General features: G+C 34.9%; 1 protein-coding gene and 1 long non-coding RNA gene across 2 annotated transcripts; both read left to right on the top strand.

Moving 5' to 3' along the window:
- The first annotated feature begins 1223 nt into the window (after positions 1-1223).
- LOC130014139 (uncharacterized) lies at positions 1224-6062 on the top strand. Its single transcript, XR_008789149.1, has 4 exons — positions 1224-1390; positions 4656-4988; positions 5436-5729; positions 6035-6062. It is a non-coding gene; the product is annotated as an uncharacterized LOC130014139 (long non-coding RNA).
- A 2343-nt stretch (positions 6063-8405) lies between these two features.
- LOC126830995 (nephrin) lies at positions 8406-13842 on the top strand. The gene is made up of 6 exons (XM_050561610.2): positions 8406-8538; positions 9445-9765; positions 10633-10938; positions 11539-11682; positions 12857-13096; positions 13202-13842. Exons 1-6 carry the CDS (start codon positions 8493-8495, stop codon positions 13279-13281), a joined length of 1137 nt encoding a protein of 378 aa, XP_050417567.2. The 5' UTR covers positions 8406-8492; the 3' UTR covers positions 13282-13842.
- Positions 13843-14876: the final 1034 nt, after the last annotated feature.

Here is a 14876-nt window from a genome sequence, read left to right as displayed (position 1 = left end):
CTTCCGTGACGATCCGGACGCATTCCTAAGTGTTCCGCAGTTTCTCCGCCGCTTCGCCGTGATTTGTACCGTAGTTTACCCGTATGTGTTCCGAAGATACCGTGACTGTTCCGAAGGTATTCCGAGAGCGTGTGAAATGGACATTTTCCGTGGAATTTTTTTTCCACTTTTCCGCGTAAAAATGCCGAAGCTCTTCCGTAGAAGCCATTCTGCGGACGTCCGTGAGTACCGCAGCTTTCCGCAGCTCAGTGAAATGGGGGTATAAGTTACCCTGATGATCACTATGTCGTGAAATTTTTGACGGCAAACAAACATAGACACAGACTAGTCAAAGAAACATAGAATGACTCAAACTAAATACAGGAAAACACAGCTATAAACGTACCAGTAGACATCAGTGCATACTCAATTGGGATCAAGTGGCTTTTTTTTCATTTTCTTAGTGTGCCGTTCAAAATTTTGCGGAACACTTAGGAAGATCTCGCGGCATACCTGTGTATCGCGGCACACTGGTTGAGAATCACTGGTCTATTGATATACGACGTCATGACATACAGACTTTGTACAAGTAGCCTTTTTCATTCCATTCGTTATATCTGAATCATTAGAATTTAGTTTGTTTAACCAAACCGTCATTTTGTTATAACCAGTATCATACAGCGGAGTTTTGGTAATTAATGTTTATGATTTTATATAATTAATTATGTCAATTAGATTATCGTGTATCGAATTTATTTCGAATCATTTATACTAACCGGTTGGGGCATTTATTGCTTTAACATTTCCCACTATTAAAACAAGGACATTTTCTTGGAATCCTTTTAGGGTTCCACAGCTGTAGATAGCTGTGGGTATTTTACTTCACTGAGATTCCTCAGGCCATGAACACTTACTGCAAGTCATTTCGTTTTTGAATATTTGTAGTTAAAATCAACTATAATAAATGGTATTTTATATAATCCTGACCAGATTTCAAAGTAATTAAACTGCAAATTATTGTTCGTTTTCAGGTTAATGTTTTCGTGTGATGCCTTCATAGTACTCAATGAATATTAATTTGATCTTTTCTAGTCTGATATTTTGTATAAGATTATCTGTACAAAGCACGTGGACGATATTGTATGGCATGACGTCGGCCATTCAAATGTTGAAAGAGGAAGTAAAATACAATATGATACACATGATAGATATATATAGGTCGCGTTTATATAGTCTTTATATATATACTGACTGATATAATGTTTGTTTCACAAGGTCATATAATGATTTAATGTAAATGTAAGTACAGTCTTCATCTATAAAGTGAACAATATGTATACCACTGTACAGCATCAAGTTACAATGTTGTATATATCAACCTGTATTGTAATATGTATATATCATGTACAAGGTGAGTAGACTATTGTTACTAAATATACTATCTATATTTATATCATTGGTACACATTATAACAAATGAATTGTGGGATAAATCGTGTAGCATTCTAGAACATAGTATTGCACCCAAAATTTTAAAATTGTCTTCGTATAAAATTTGTAGCAGTTTGACATATATCATTAATCTTTGTATTTCTCAAAACATATCCCCCAGTGCCCTTAAACTTGCTAAAATTATTCCTATAAAAAAGGGAGCTAAAGATGATGCGAAAAATTATTGGCCAATGTCAATTCTCCCCACAATTTCAAAAATATTCGAAAAGGCACTTGAGCACCCAAATTCAATATTATTTAGAAACATTCAATGTTCTTTATGCGTACCAATCTGGATTTAGATCAAATCATTCATGTGCTACTGCACTGATCCGAATGACAGATAATTGGTTTGATGCTATCGATAATGGTGCGATGAGTGGTAGGCCTATAGTGTATCTTGATTTTAGCAAAGCATTTGATCTCGTTGATCACAAGCTTATAATTGAAAAGCTACATCTTTATCGATTTGATAAAAAATCATAAATTTTGATTGAATCATATCTTGACTCACGGAAGTCTGTTTAGGATCAATTACCTCATCAATTAGTACAGTCAATATAATAAAAGATCATTTACCTTACGAGACAAAAATTTTGTTTTATAATAGTTACATACTACCATTATTTGACTATTACTCTATTATGTTGGGGAATGCTACCAAAAGTAGATTAGACATTTTTTTAAAATTACAAAAGAGGGCAGCAAGAATTATTCTTGATGCACCAATTGAAACTCCTCTTCATTTCCACCTCGTTATTTACTAAACTCGGTTGGCTTACCCTTACACAGGATTCTTTATAATAAAATTGTCTTATTCAAAATTATTACATATAATACTCCTATTTTATTGAAAAATCTCTGTTTCCAAAACTGATTTCTTGCTCCGTTCACAGACCAGTAAATCTCTCTTCCTTCAAAAATGCAAAACGGAATCCATGAAACGTACTTTTCATTATTCTGCATGACTTTTATGGAACGATCGGCCTTTTGATATAAAGATATGTAAAAGTGTTGAAAATTTTAAGATTTAACTGAAAACTCATTTATATTGAAAACTGAAAAAAACATAATATTGAAATGATGTCATACTTATTATTTTTCGTGTATAAATTAACTTGCTACTGCATTCTATCTTATTTTGTGTGTAATTATAATGTTCTTCCTATATTCTACTTGCATAATGTATATGATTTGTAGTTTAGGAGTGACTTCCCACATTAAAATGCTATTGCATTTCAAATGTTTTTGAATTTATCCTGATATTATACATGTATATATGTCTTTGTAGCTTAGGAGTGGCTTATGGAAGATTAGTTGTTTTGCAAACTACATACGTTGCCTCATTAATTAAAGTTATTATTATTAATGTTATTAATATTATTGCATCTGATTTTACACGTTTTACCTGTCGTTAGTCGGGTATATTAGCTTACATCTATATGTATAATAACGTGTGTTTATAACAATTGAAATGGGGTTTAAAGTAACTAAGTCTCTAACTTAATATCATCCAAAGTCTTCGACATTGAAAACACGAATTGTTTTGTCAATTTAAATCAATACTGATGTTGTGATCTTACCGGGAAAAGATGGGCTTCTGATATTCAATATATACGACAAAATAAGATTTTACCTTTGGTACACGATTCGTGTACCATAATATGTTTCAGTGCCATTTGTAACAAGAGAATGCGCAATGAATACTATCGGTGTAGACTGGAATAACCAGACTCTAGAGATTGCCATTCGATTGGGACTTCTAGCGTACTTCGTCGAACATAACTGATTAGAAATTACAGTAAACACTGACACGATTGAATGTAATTCAGTTCAGATACATTCATATTACATTATTTTATGCCTTGCGACCCATTTGTGTCAATTTCTAGGTCTAAAATATTAGCGATTTAGCTCCTACTGGGCTAATGATAGGGTGCCCCTCGCAGCCAAAATGTGCCCTGTTAAAGGTTGAACATTCTTAAGCGAATGTGCACGCTTTAGTGACTAGCCTGCAACTGATTTCTGGCTAAGCACGCAGTGCGAGAATACTCAGCAGTATAGTCAATGAGGCTATAAAAATCCACCGCAAGTGGAATTTTCAAAAAATGTATCGGCTTTTAAATATTTAATAGGACCTTACAGTAGGTTCATTTTGTTTTTTTTAATTTGTTTTATTATGAAATGAAATGAAATGTGGTTTAACGTCCTACTGTTCTTTTCCGACTAGGCTAATGAAGACGGGCATACTCCATACATTTTGCCCGAGCACTATGTCCTACTCTTATATTGTATTACAATGTTACATTGTGTGAGCGACAGTGATAGGTAAAATATTATAATCATCCTATGACAGCTTGTGTGATACAACCTCTGCTGTTGTCTAATTGACCATACGACTGTTTAATTTAATAAAAGTCCAGCTGGTGTGTGTAAATAGTCAAAGTTAGATAATCATGTATAGTGGTCAAGTTACCACACATCATGTAGCCTGCCATATGCTTATCGTGAGATAATTTTAGGTTTTGGATATAAATGAGATGGGATTTAGTTGGCCACCAGAGGAGCTCGGAAGCTCAAGACAGAACGTGGGTATGCAAGAATAGAGGCGAACGTGAATTAGAACGATGACCGAAATGACTACAATATGATATGTTATGTTCCCATGTCCTGTATTGGTTGTTAGGATAATAGATGTAATAATTATTAATGTGTGTTCCTGTACTGTTAAAATAAAGAAGTCCAATCCACAGTCGCCGTTATTATGGGGGACACCCTACTAATGAAGACAGGCATACGCCATACAGTGTGCCATGAGGACAATTTTGCCAGGGCAACGGTACTACGGCCTCCTGTTATTTCGAATTCCAACTGCCTAGAGAATTTTATGTTCACCCCAATGTGTACATGGAACCTCGTTTTTTTTGTCCCATCCGAACGACTATACGTTGTCCCTTGTCAGGCCTGTACTATTGACAAAGGGGAGCCAACGTCTTACCCACAAAGCCATGGGTGTTTATAATCGCAGGTACATCTATTGTAACGCAAGGTGTATTTATAATTACAGTTACACCAACAATAGAAACAGTACCATCAACTATAATACACGTGTATTTATAATTACAGGTACACCAACAATAGAAACAGTACCATCAACTATAATACAATGTGTATTTATAATTACAGGTACACCAACAATAGAAACAGTACCATCTACCGTAACACAAGGTGAATCAGCTTCTATAAGATGTACTAATTTAGAGTTCGTTAGCATACTGAAATATAACACGGCTGCTGTTGGTGGCTATGCTACTATAACCAACTGTTTTCTGGACGAAACTAGTTGTGCATTAGCACTGAGCAATCAAAATCAACAATATATTGGAATATATACCATCAGTCAAACTAATACCAGTGTATCTGTTAATATAGCTAATGTATCTAGAGATAGAGATGGTGGAATGTGGAGATGTGAAGATCTGCCTGGTACAGTTGATACCATAGTTATAGATGTTAAAGGTAAGATATATATTATAACTGGATATAGTAATAGTAAAGTAAACAAATACCAGCCAGTCGACGAAATAGCGATAATAATTATTGTATGTCATATACATGATAAAACGGTCAGGTATTAATGGACACAGTTCTATACAACTTTTATTATTAAAATGGGTTTAAAGTATTTGATGACATATCAATATAGGAACCTCGCATCCTTATGAAAATATTACAGTGATTTCTATCGTAATTTGACTACTATTAACAACAAAGGCTATTGGCTGTATTAAATGTGATTACTATCAACAGTGAAACGTGTTTATAAAATTTAGTGTGAATCAACGCTTACATTTACCTGTGTCGTTGGATACTATTATAGCATATAAGTAACAATAATTGAATATTTAAAATATGTTTACTGTTATCAGTAACACTGGTTATTGGCTGTATTTTATTTACTTTCAGTACCTGTGCCAAATGTTACTATCTTTAGTAACAATATTTTAATATTTAGTGATGGTTTAAATACAGATATCATCTGTAAATCTGGAGTATCGTATCCTCATGCTACTATCACGTGGTCTATTAATGGCAGGAATAATGTAGGAAGTGGAACTACAAGTAATAACTCTGATGGAACTACTACCAGTATATTACAGTATACAGCTGATAAATCTGATCATGATAAAATACTACAATGTGCAGCTACTAATGGTTATGGTACATCTAAAACAGATTCTATAACATTGAATATTACATGTAAGTATATTTATGGTAAATTAAGACTTGCTTTATACTGGAAACAAGACCTTCCCCACCAAACTTGTTGAAATTAACAGCGTACATTAATTTTATCGCCCCCCCCCCCCAATCCTCCCTAAAAGTTGTAGTTACCCAACTTATATATAAATATATTTTATTCTGACTCCTTACCACCTTATACAACATATCGCCAGAAGTTAGGGTGGTACAAAACTACAAATAGGGAGTCAAATTAGTGATTTCACCAATATCCTTGTTTCTATTCACTCTAATTACAAGTACCTATAGTGATTTTATATCAGGTTGTGGGGGTCGCTTGATTTATTTCGGATATGGACGTGATGATAAGAAATTCCAAATTGGCGAAAACACAAGATGACAACCGAAAATTAAATATGGCAAACCATATAAGTTAACCCGACACTTAGTACAAGCATGATACGTCACTTCACGAGGATTATTGGTATCGTAGAATCTAATACGTTTCTTTTCAAGGAATCTTACAGAAGCTAAGTCCCTAACTCAATCAAATCGACATTGAAAACACGCATTAGTGGTCAATTTAAATCAACATTGATTTTGCGAGCTTACCGGGAAAAGATGGGGTTCTAATATTCAATATTTAAGACAAAATATACATTTTGCCATTGGTATACGAATCGTGTACCATAATCCGTTTCAGCGCCATTTGTAACAAGGGACTCGAAGAACGAGGCTAGACATATTCCGCAAGTCGTGTCAAACGGTGAGAGCATGCGCAATAAATACTATCGACGTAGACTTTAATAACCAGATGCAAGAGATTGCCATTCGATTGAGACTTCTGGCGTTTCGCGAACATAACTGATTAGAAAGTAGAGTAAAAACAGAAACAACTGAATGCAGGTCAGTTTATATTGCATTATTATATGCGTTGCGACCCGTTTTTGTCAAGTTCTAGGTCCCAAATATTAGCGATTTAGCTCCTTTAAGTGATATAAATGAAACTGTGAGTTACACAAAATTATGTAACTACATGTAAAACCTGAAATTATTTCCACTTGTTGGATATTCCAGATTCTAAATAAAATAATCTGAATACGTGTCTTCTCTTGAAATAAAAACTTTCAAAACCCTACAGAAAATCTAAATTGGGTTGATTGTCAATGTCACAGTACATGTAACTGCAGTCTCACGAAAATTGTCTTGTTTGGGCTAGCATATATTTTGCTGAGACTTCGTTTAACCTCTTTGAAAACCGGGGTTTACTTCTTGTCAGTGATGCAGAACGAAGGGCCTGACAAGGACAGGTTATAGTCGTGGGACGAAAAACCGAGGCCCCAATGTATACATTGGCGTGCACGTAAAAGATACCTTGAGAGTTGGAATTCGATATAAGAGTAGGCCACAGGGCCGCTGTCTGTGCAAAATTTCCCTCATAGCACACAGTATGGCATATGCCCCTCTTCATTAGCCCAGTTAAACCCCATTTCATATATGTATCGCATCTTGAAGGAGATCCACCATGAACATTATCTATTTCATTAGGTTGGGGAAACATTTAAAGTTAGTACCTGTGTCAGAGTTGGTTCAGGTTAGAAAAAAATATTAACAATTTGAAAAATTAGTTCAGTTTCAAAATGAAACCCATGGCCATGTTTGTTCCTTTTACATACTAGTACATTATTTCTTTATTCATGGTCCGAAGTAAAACAGATACATCAGAGCTATAGTACACTTACTTTAACATTATTTTGGCCTCACCCATTGTATAGTCAAATCACATCAAATCACGTTAATTAAATGGAAAACTCTTTCTTTGACAGTCAAAGATGTCAAACATTCCAGCGTAAAGATTAATACTATTTAACGAACTCTTTATTTCCTTTCTTAAATCTGCATATATTTATCATTCTGTATTTGTGTTTAAAGTTTTACCTAGAGTACACGTAGAACCGTTAACCAATCCCTATAAAGTTATAGAAGGAAAACAACTCGTGTTGAATTGTAGTGTAGACGAAGCTAATCCACCAGTACCATCTAATGGTTTTACATGGAGTAAGAATGGTATAGATGTAACAGGTCAACGTTCATCTTTATATAGAGTAGATCAGTACAGCTATCAGATAATGGAAGTTATACCTGCACAGGTACTAACAGTATTGGATCAGGTACAGCATCTACACCTGTACAAGTTGATGTTTTATATCCACCTATTGTATCAACACCATCAACATATCAAGTAATAGAGTCAACTGATCTAACCTTACAGTGTACAGCTACAGCTAATCCTGGTAATATCAACTATAGATGGACTGGACCTGGTGGTCTGAACTTTACTGGGTCTAGTTTAATTATATCTAATATAGGTAAAGACAGGTCAGGTGTTTATACATGTACAGCTACTAATATCATGATACCTACAACTTTACCACAAGAAACAGGTAGAGGAACGACTACAACTAACGTTACTGTATTATATGGACCAACAGTTACTATATCACCTGATAACATCACTAAAATACTAGAAAATACTGACTATAGATTAACCTGTAGCGTTCAATCTAAACCTACACCAACAAACTTTATATGGAAGATAAACAAGAAGGAGATAATATCAGTATCACGTGTTCTACTAACAGTTACCCTGTAGCCTTGATTACCTGGTACAATGGTACAACTATAATAGCATCTAACTACACCAACATCAATACCTTCACTATACCACAAGCTACATGTCTGGATACTGGTGTCTATACATGTGAAGCTACAAATAACGAAATGCCAAATTTTCAGTACAAGCAATCACTCACACTCTTAGTTAAATGTAAATATACTACTAATATAACATATACACAGCAAAAAAGGTTAAGCACCCCCCCCCCCTGTTGATGGGAGAGCCCGCGTATTGAGAACTAGAAATACACGTCTTGCAACCAGGAACATTTCGCTGGGGGGTCCGTAATTGTTTGGAGAGGCTTCTCCTACGACTGTAGACTGGATTTGGTGACTACACAAGGTTCACTCACAAGCGCTCGCTACATTCAAGAGGTCTTGCTGTTGTGATTATTGATCATTTCGATGACCACAGACTTGCCACTAGACCTTTGTTCATGGACGACAATGCACGACCTCATCGTTCACGTGCTGTAAACCAACATCTGGCAAATAATGCTGTCACACGAAATTCCATGGCCAGCAATGTCTCCAAATTTGAACCCAATCGAACATGTTTTGGATATCGGGTACAAAGAAGGAATCCTCTCCACAAAACCTGTGGGAACTGGAGAAAGCTCTTCACGAGGAGTGGCAGCGGATACCGATGGAACAATTAAGGAACAGGCACTTGGTGGCAGCACATGTTAGTGATGTTTTGTGATTCCTGGGACACTGATCCACTTTATTTAAGCTGCTTTTACCGGGCGGCACACACCAAGACCTTGAACTGACGATACTTAAACACCCATGTCTTTTGGATGAAATTCCATCTCAATTTCACTCTATGTTTTCATGCACTTTTAGTGCTCATACTGTTATAAAACTTCACTTCCAAATGATCAAATGATTGTTCTTTTAATTAAAATTTGTTTTGCTTATCTTCTTTTTCAGAGTTTCATACCATACTTCCGTGAGTTCGCCCCTCTGTGAAAAGTCAGGGGTGTGCTTAACTTTTTTTGCTGTGTGTAGATATAAAGTAAAGCTGATGTTCTATCTTTAATATTGTTATATACAGGTTCACCTAGACAAGATACTAGAGTTATAACAACATCTATAGTTGGTGGTAATATAAGAGATATAGTACAACTGGTATCTGATGTTATATCCTATCCACCACCAACTTTCACATGGTATTATAATAATATAACTACTGGAGATGTTGAACCTATCTATAATGATGATGTCTTTAAACAGATTGATACCAGTATCTCTATCAATACTTATAGATCAACATTAACTATCAACATTACATCCAACATCTTCTATACATCATATACAGTCAATGTATCTAATAATATTGGTTATACAGAAATAGAGTACCAGGTAACAGCTCTGTGTAAGTATAACATAACATGAATCATAAAGAACTACGATTTTTAGTATGGTTAATACGGTACCAGTTGAAAAGGGTGGCATCAACATAAATAATATCTATATACAAATCATATTAAGAGTTGTCACGCTACAAGACCGTAAATATTTGTAAATATATATTTATTTTGTAAATAGCCATGTTTCAGTTCTTGCATTATGGAACACTACGGTGTATAAGAGAACATCAAGTTTTTTTAAAATAAATTATATGTACTTTTATTCACATCCGGAAACAAGAATAGGTCGTTGAAAGAAGTGTTTTACTGTAGTAATACTCGGTTTTTTTTTAATATTTCCAACAAGAGTGTAGTCGAATATTGTCATCTGTTCAGAAAATGGGTCTATAGACTAAACTAAAATCGCAAGATAACATGGCAACATTCTGTAATTAAACACACCAGTTACATACGTAATGGTCAATATATATTATTTAAAACATGTGTTTTGTAAGTGAGAAATTATTTTTTACAAGAATACTATGTATGTCTCATTGAATAGAACGGTAATTTGTACTGTGAAATTCATGTTTGATTGAACATAAAAATCATTAATGATGCTATAGCACCGGTATGTGTAGAGCCACTACACTCCATTATCAATATTTTATTGCCTCTTTACAAAGTGTCATGATCATGTGATTCATGCCTTCGACCAGAATACAGCCCAAGACACTGAACATGCTCTGTTACAGCGGCGACACTCTAGAGCCCTCGAAATAACCGGAATGCTAGAGGCTTTACATTAAGTCTGACTAGAAGGTAAAATAGAACAATGGTAAACCATTTGAATACAATCCATTTCCTGTAACAGATGTGAATAATATTTTCAGCTAAACCTGATGTACCTTCTAACATCAACTCATTACCACCAAGTCATGACAGTATCTGTATTATATGGACACCAGGATTTAATGGTGGAGGTCAACAAGAATTTATTGTTCAACATTCAGTAGATAATAAAACCTGGACTAGTTCTACACCTCTACCAGAATCTAAACCTGATTATTGTATAAAGAATCTACAAGCTGATACAACATATTATATTAGAGTTATAGCTAGAAATAAATATGATGATAGTCAACCAGTTTATCTGATATCATCTGATGGTTCTTCTACAATACAAACATTAGCTAGAGGTAAATAGACAAGATACAATACAAACTTTAAAGATCGGTAGACCAGATACAATACAAACTTTAGCGATGGGTAGATAGACTACATATTATAATTAATTCGGGACAATCATTTAGAATAGATGGGTTTCTTTTACATCTTGGGATTTAGAGTTTGTGAATTGAAGGACATGAAAGTAGATAGTGTTGTTGTCGGGTAGTTTGAAGGACATGCCTGAAAATGAAAGTAGATAGTGTAGGTACAGTACAAACTTTTAATATAGGTACATAAATAAAACGGTTGTTGTTGTTTTCGGCCAGTTTATGTTTAGTACATGAAACATGAACACGTATTGGTAGGATTGTGTAGCCATGGTGGCTCAGTGTCACGAACGCGTAAACGTTCACCCCTTGACAGGTGTATTTCGAAATTAGAGGATCTCGTAGCCCGGTTGTTCGGGCAAAATATTTTTCATACCACACTGCATTGCTTATGCCCATCATGAGCCACGATGGTGTAGAAAAGTAGAACGTTAAACCGCATTTCTCTTTTCATTTAGTAGTTGTGTCAAATTATTTTCTGGTACTGTTTAATAGGTATTGTTACAATCTATATTTTTACAGTCGATTCATCACCACCAACTGTACCACCAGATTCTAATACAGGTTTAATAGCAGGACTTGTTGTTACTGTTGTTATTATTATTTTTATGGCAGTGGTCGTTGTTATTCTCGTACGAAAAATAAAACAACGAACGGGCAAGGACGGTTTGTTTGTTTTTATCTTTTATGATACCAAATTAAAATATTTTAGGGCTATATCGTCTTGGGGTATATATTATGTTCATCGTTTGAGATTATTATAATAGATGTTATTGTTAAATCGATATGTTTCAGGGGTGGATCTAGGAATTTTGAAAAGGGGGCGGGCGCAAAATGAGGGCACTGACCGCGGAGACGGGGCAGGCCGCTGAGAGGGGGGGAATGGGGGGGGGGTCTCCCCCAAGAAAATTATCCGTCATTTCCTTGCATCTGTAGCCATTCCAAGAGCTATTTGGATCCGCCTCTGTGTTTAACATAATAGGTTAAAATCAAGCATTAAAGGGAAATTATGGGAGATTAGATAAAGAGTTCACAGTTCTTGCTTTAATTGTTAAAAAGTAAATAACGTAAATAGAATATGCTGAACATTTCGGTCAAATTGCTCCACTCTGAACCGAGATATTAGCTTTTGAATTTTCGGCTAGTCTAATCATCATCATCTCTCTCCCTCTATCCCCCTCTCTAACTATGGCTAATGTTAGGTGTCATGTTCTATGTAGGTTATGCTTACCCTTCTTAGAAACCTGATGGGTCATTCCATGTCAAGTGGGTCAAATGGTCGTATCTCAGTCAATTTTCAAGCTACAGACCACAAATTTTGTACAGTTTCTAGTTTTTACATGTACAATAAATATATATATTTTTCCAGATTTTTTCGAGGGGGGCGATTTCCCACCCTGGTTCACTTGACATGGAATGATCCTGAATACACTTCTAGGTGTTTTATTTTACTTTTCTGAATTTTAATTTCATCAATATTCGATAGGGTTAATATAATAGACCGTTAACAAGTTTAGTTATGGGGGTCACGGTGGCTAAGTGGGTAAGACGCTGGCTCGCTAGCCTGGAGGTCGGTGTTTGTGATGCAGGATGGAGGGCCTAACAAGGACAGCTGTCTAGTCGTTCGGATGGGACGAAAAACCGAGGTCCCGTGTACACAATGGTGTGCAGGTAAAAGATCCATTGACAGTTGGAATTCGATATAAGAGTAGGCCGGGCAAAATTATCCTCATAGCACACTGTATGGCGTATGCCCGCCTACATAAGCCCAGTTCGGATCATAATACTTGTATGTTAAACTCCATTTCATTTAAGTATGGTTATATTATATTTATTCAAGAATCATCAACATATGCTGGTTTAGATCTAGAGACTAGAACAGCTACTGGTGTAGATGATACAACATACCAAGGTCTACAACATTATGTTAATCTACAACCATCTTCTACTGATATTGTCAATACACAGAATAACCAGAATTACGACTCACTTCAACAAATAGAACCAACTACAGTATATGATAGTCTGAATACAGTAGACAGTAGTCTGAATACAGTAGAAGATAGAACCAGAACAGACAGTGAGTGGCTTTGTTTTTAATATGAATATTAATTATATACAGATTATATTAGTTAGATATAAATATATTTAATATATTATTGTTTTCATCTATTTTATTTTACAGATTCCACAACCACATTCGCCAATATAAACAGGGACGAGAAAAGTGCTTATGTTAATCTTGGGATACAGTCCAACATATAAATGGGAGACAACTCTACACAATTAACAATGGTAAAGATGATATTAGCGTCTGGATAAAAACAATACTGTTCTATAAAAATACCGAGACTGTATTCAAGGCAGATAACCCGCTACTCACGTGTTGAATTTAACTTTATAACCGGACTGCTAGGTTAAACCCCATGCAATCCATGTTGTCTTCCTAAACGCCATACTATTTGTCTGTACTATGTATAGTGATTAAAACTTGTTTTTTTTGTTGGAATGCTTCTCTGGATGATTGGTGACGTGTTGTTTACTATTTAAACATACATTATGCAAGAGCTAAATCTGCCTATTGCAGGTCTTTCTTTAGGCCTGAAATGTTATCTAAATTATTAATTATACATTAATTAACTTATCCAGACCATAATCAACTCTAGCCTGCGATCTTAAGTGGATTGTGATCCGATTTACTGCTTAACTTTCCTTCTCGATTAAACAATTAAATGGATAATCGAGACTATGCTGTTTAACGTACTGACTTTAGTAATGATGACCGAGGCTGGGCGGAAATTTTATTCGCTTAGTTCTTGGTTCATAGTGGATCAATTTGAATGGAATTTTCAGCAAATTGCCTTTACGTTATCTAGTTTTTAATTATTATAGTGAGAACTGCCAACTCGTTATCGAATCTCCCATAATGTATCTTTAACATAAACTGTGAAATAATTAATTTTAACAAATAAAATGTTCACTGTCCTTTCTATTCTCAAATAATTTTGAGTAATATATAAGCATTTTGCACAAGTAAGAATGCATAATTCAAGTCGACAGACAGATATAGGTAATTACAAATAATTGTTTTCGCAGTAGTACCAAAATATAATAATTGTGTGTTCCCGGTAATGAAATTGGGTCTGATGAATTCCATCTTCACTTAAATCTATGTACCATAGCCATATTCCTTATTGTAAAAAGGTGAATTATTCTTTGAAAATATAGATCCGGGCGACGTTAACAAGGTTTTCGGAAACGTGATCTAACTCTGCAACGGAAGTCAAACGCTGCATATCGATGATAGTATTCGTCCACTCCTTAACACAAATTTTGAAGAAAAAAAAAATCCGTTAAAAATTGTTGCTTCTATGTCGTCATTAAGCAACAAACCAATTGTAGACCGACATTCAGGGACAACGATAAACATATGTTATGGTTGAATGTCTGGTTTCAGGTTTACATGTATAGCTCTAGTAGATCCCTTCCCCACATGATCACTACGCATCTTTATATGATCTTGCATATTGCGTTATAAAAAACACTAGTAAAACTAGTACCAGTATACTGGTATATACACTATCAGTAAAACTAGTACCAGTGTATCTGTTAATATAGCTAATGTATCTAGAGATGGTGGAATGTGGAGTTGTACAGGTACAGATGATGTAGCAGATACTATAGATATAGATGTAAAAGGTATGATATATTTTATAACATGGTATACAGGTACAACTGATGTAACAGATACTATAGATATAGATGTAAAAGGTATGATCTATATTATAATGAGATATAAAGATAGTAATCATTCTCCAGTAGTTGAATATTTAAATTTCAATGAGCTAAACTCATAACTC

The sequence above is a fragment of the Patella vulgata genome, chromosome 8 (genome assembly GCF_932274485.2).
Source record: "Patella vulgata chromosome 8, xgPatVulg1.2, whole genome shotgun sequence".
Lineage (NCBI taxonomy): Eukaryota > Metazoa > Mollusca > Gastropoda > Patellidae > Patella > Patella vulgata.
Note: the sequence above shows the minus strand (reverse complement) of the source record. Positions and strands in the feature narration are given on the sequence as shown.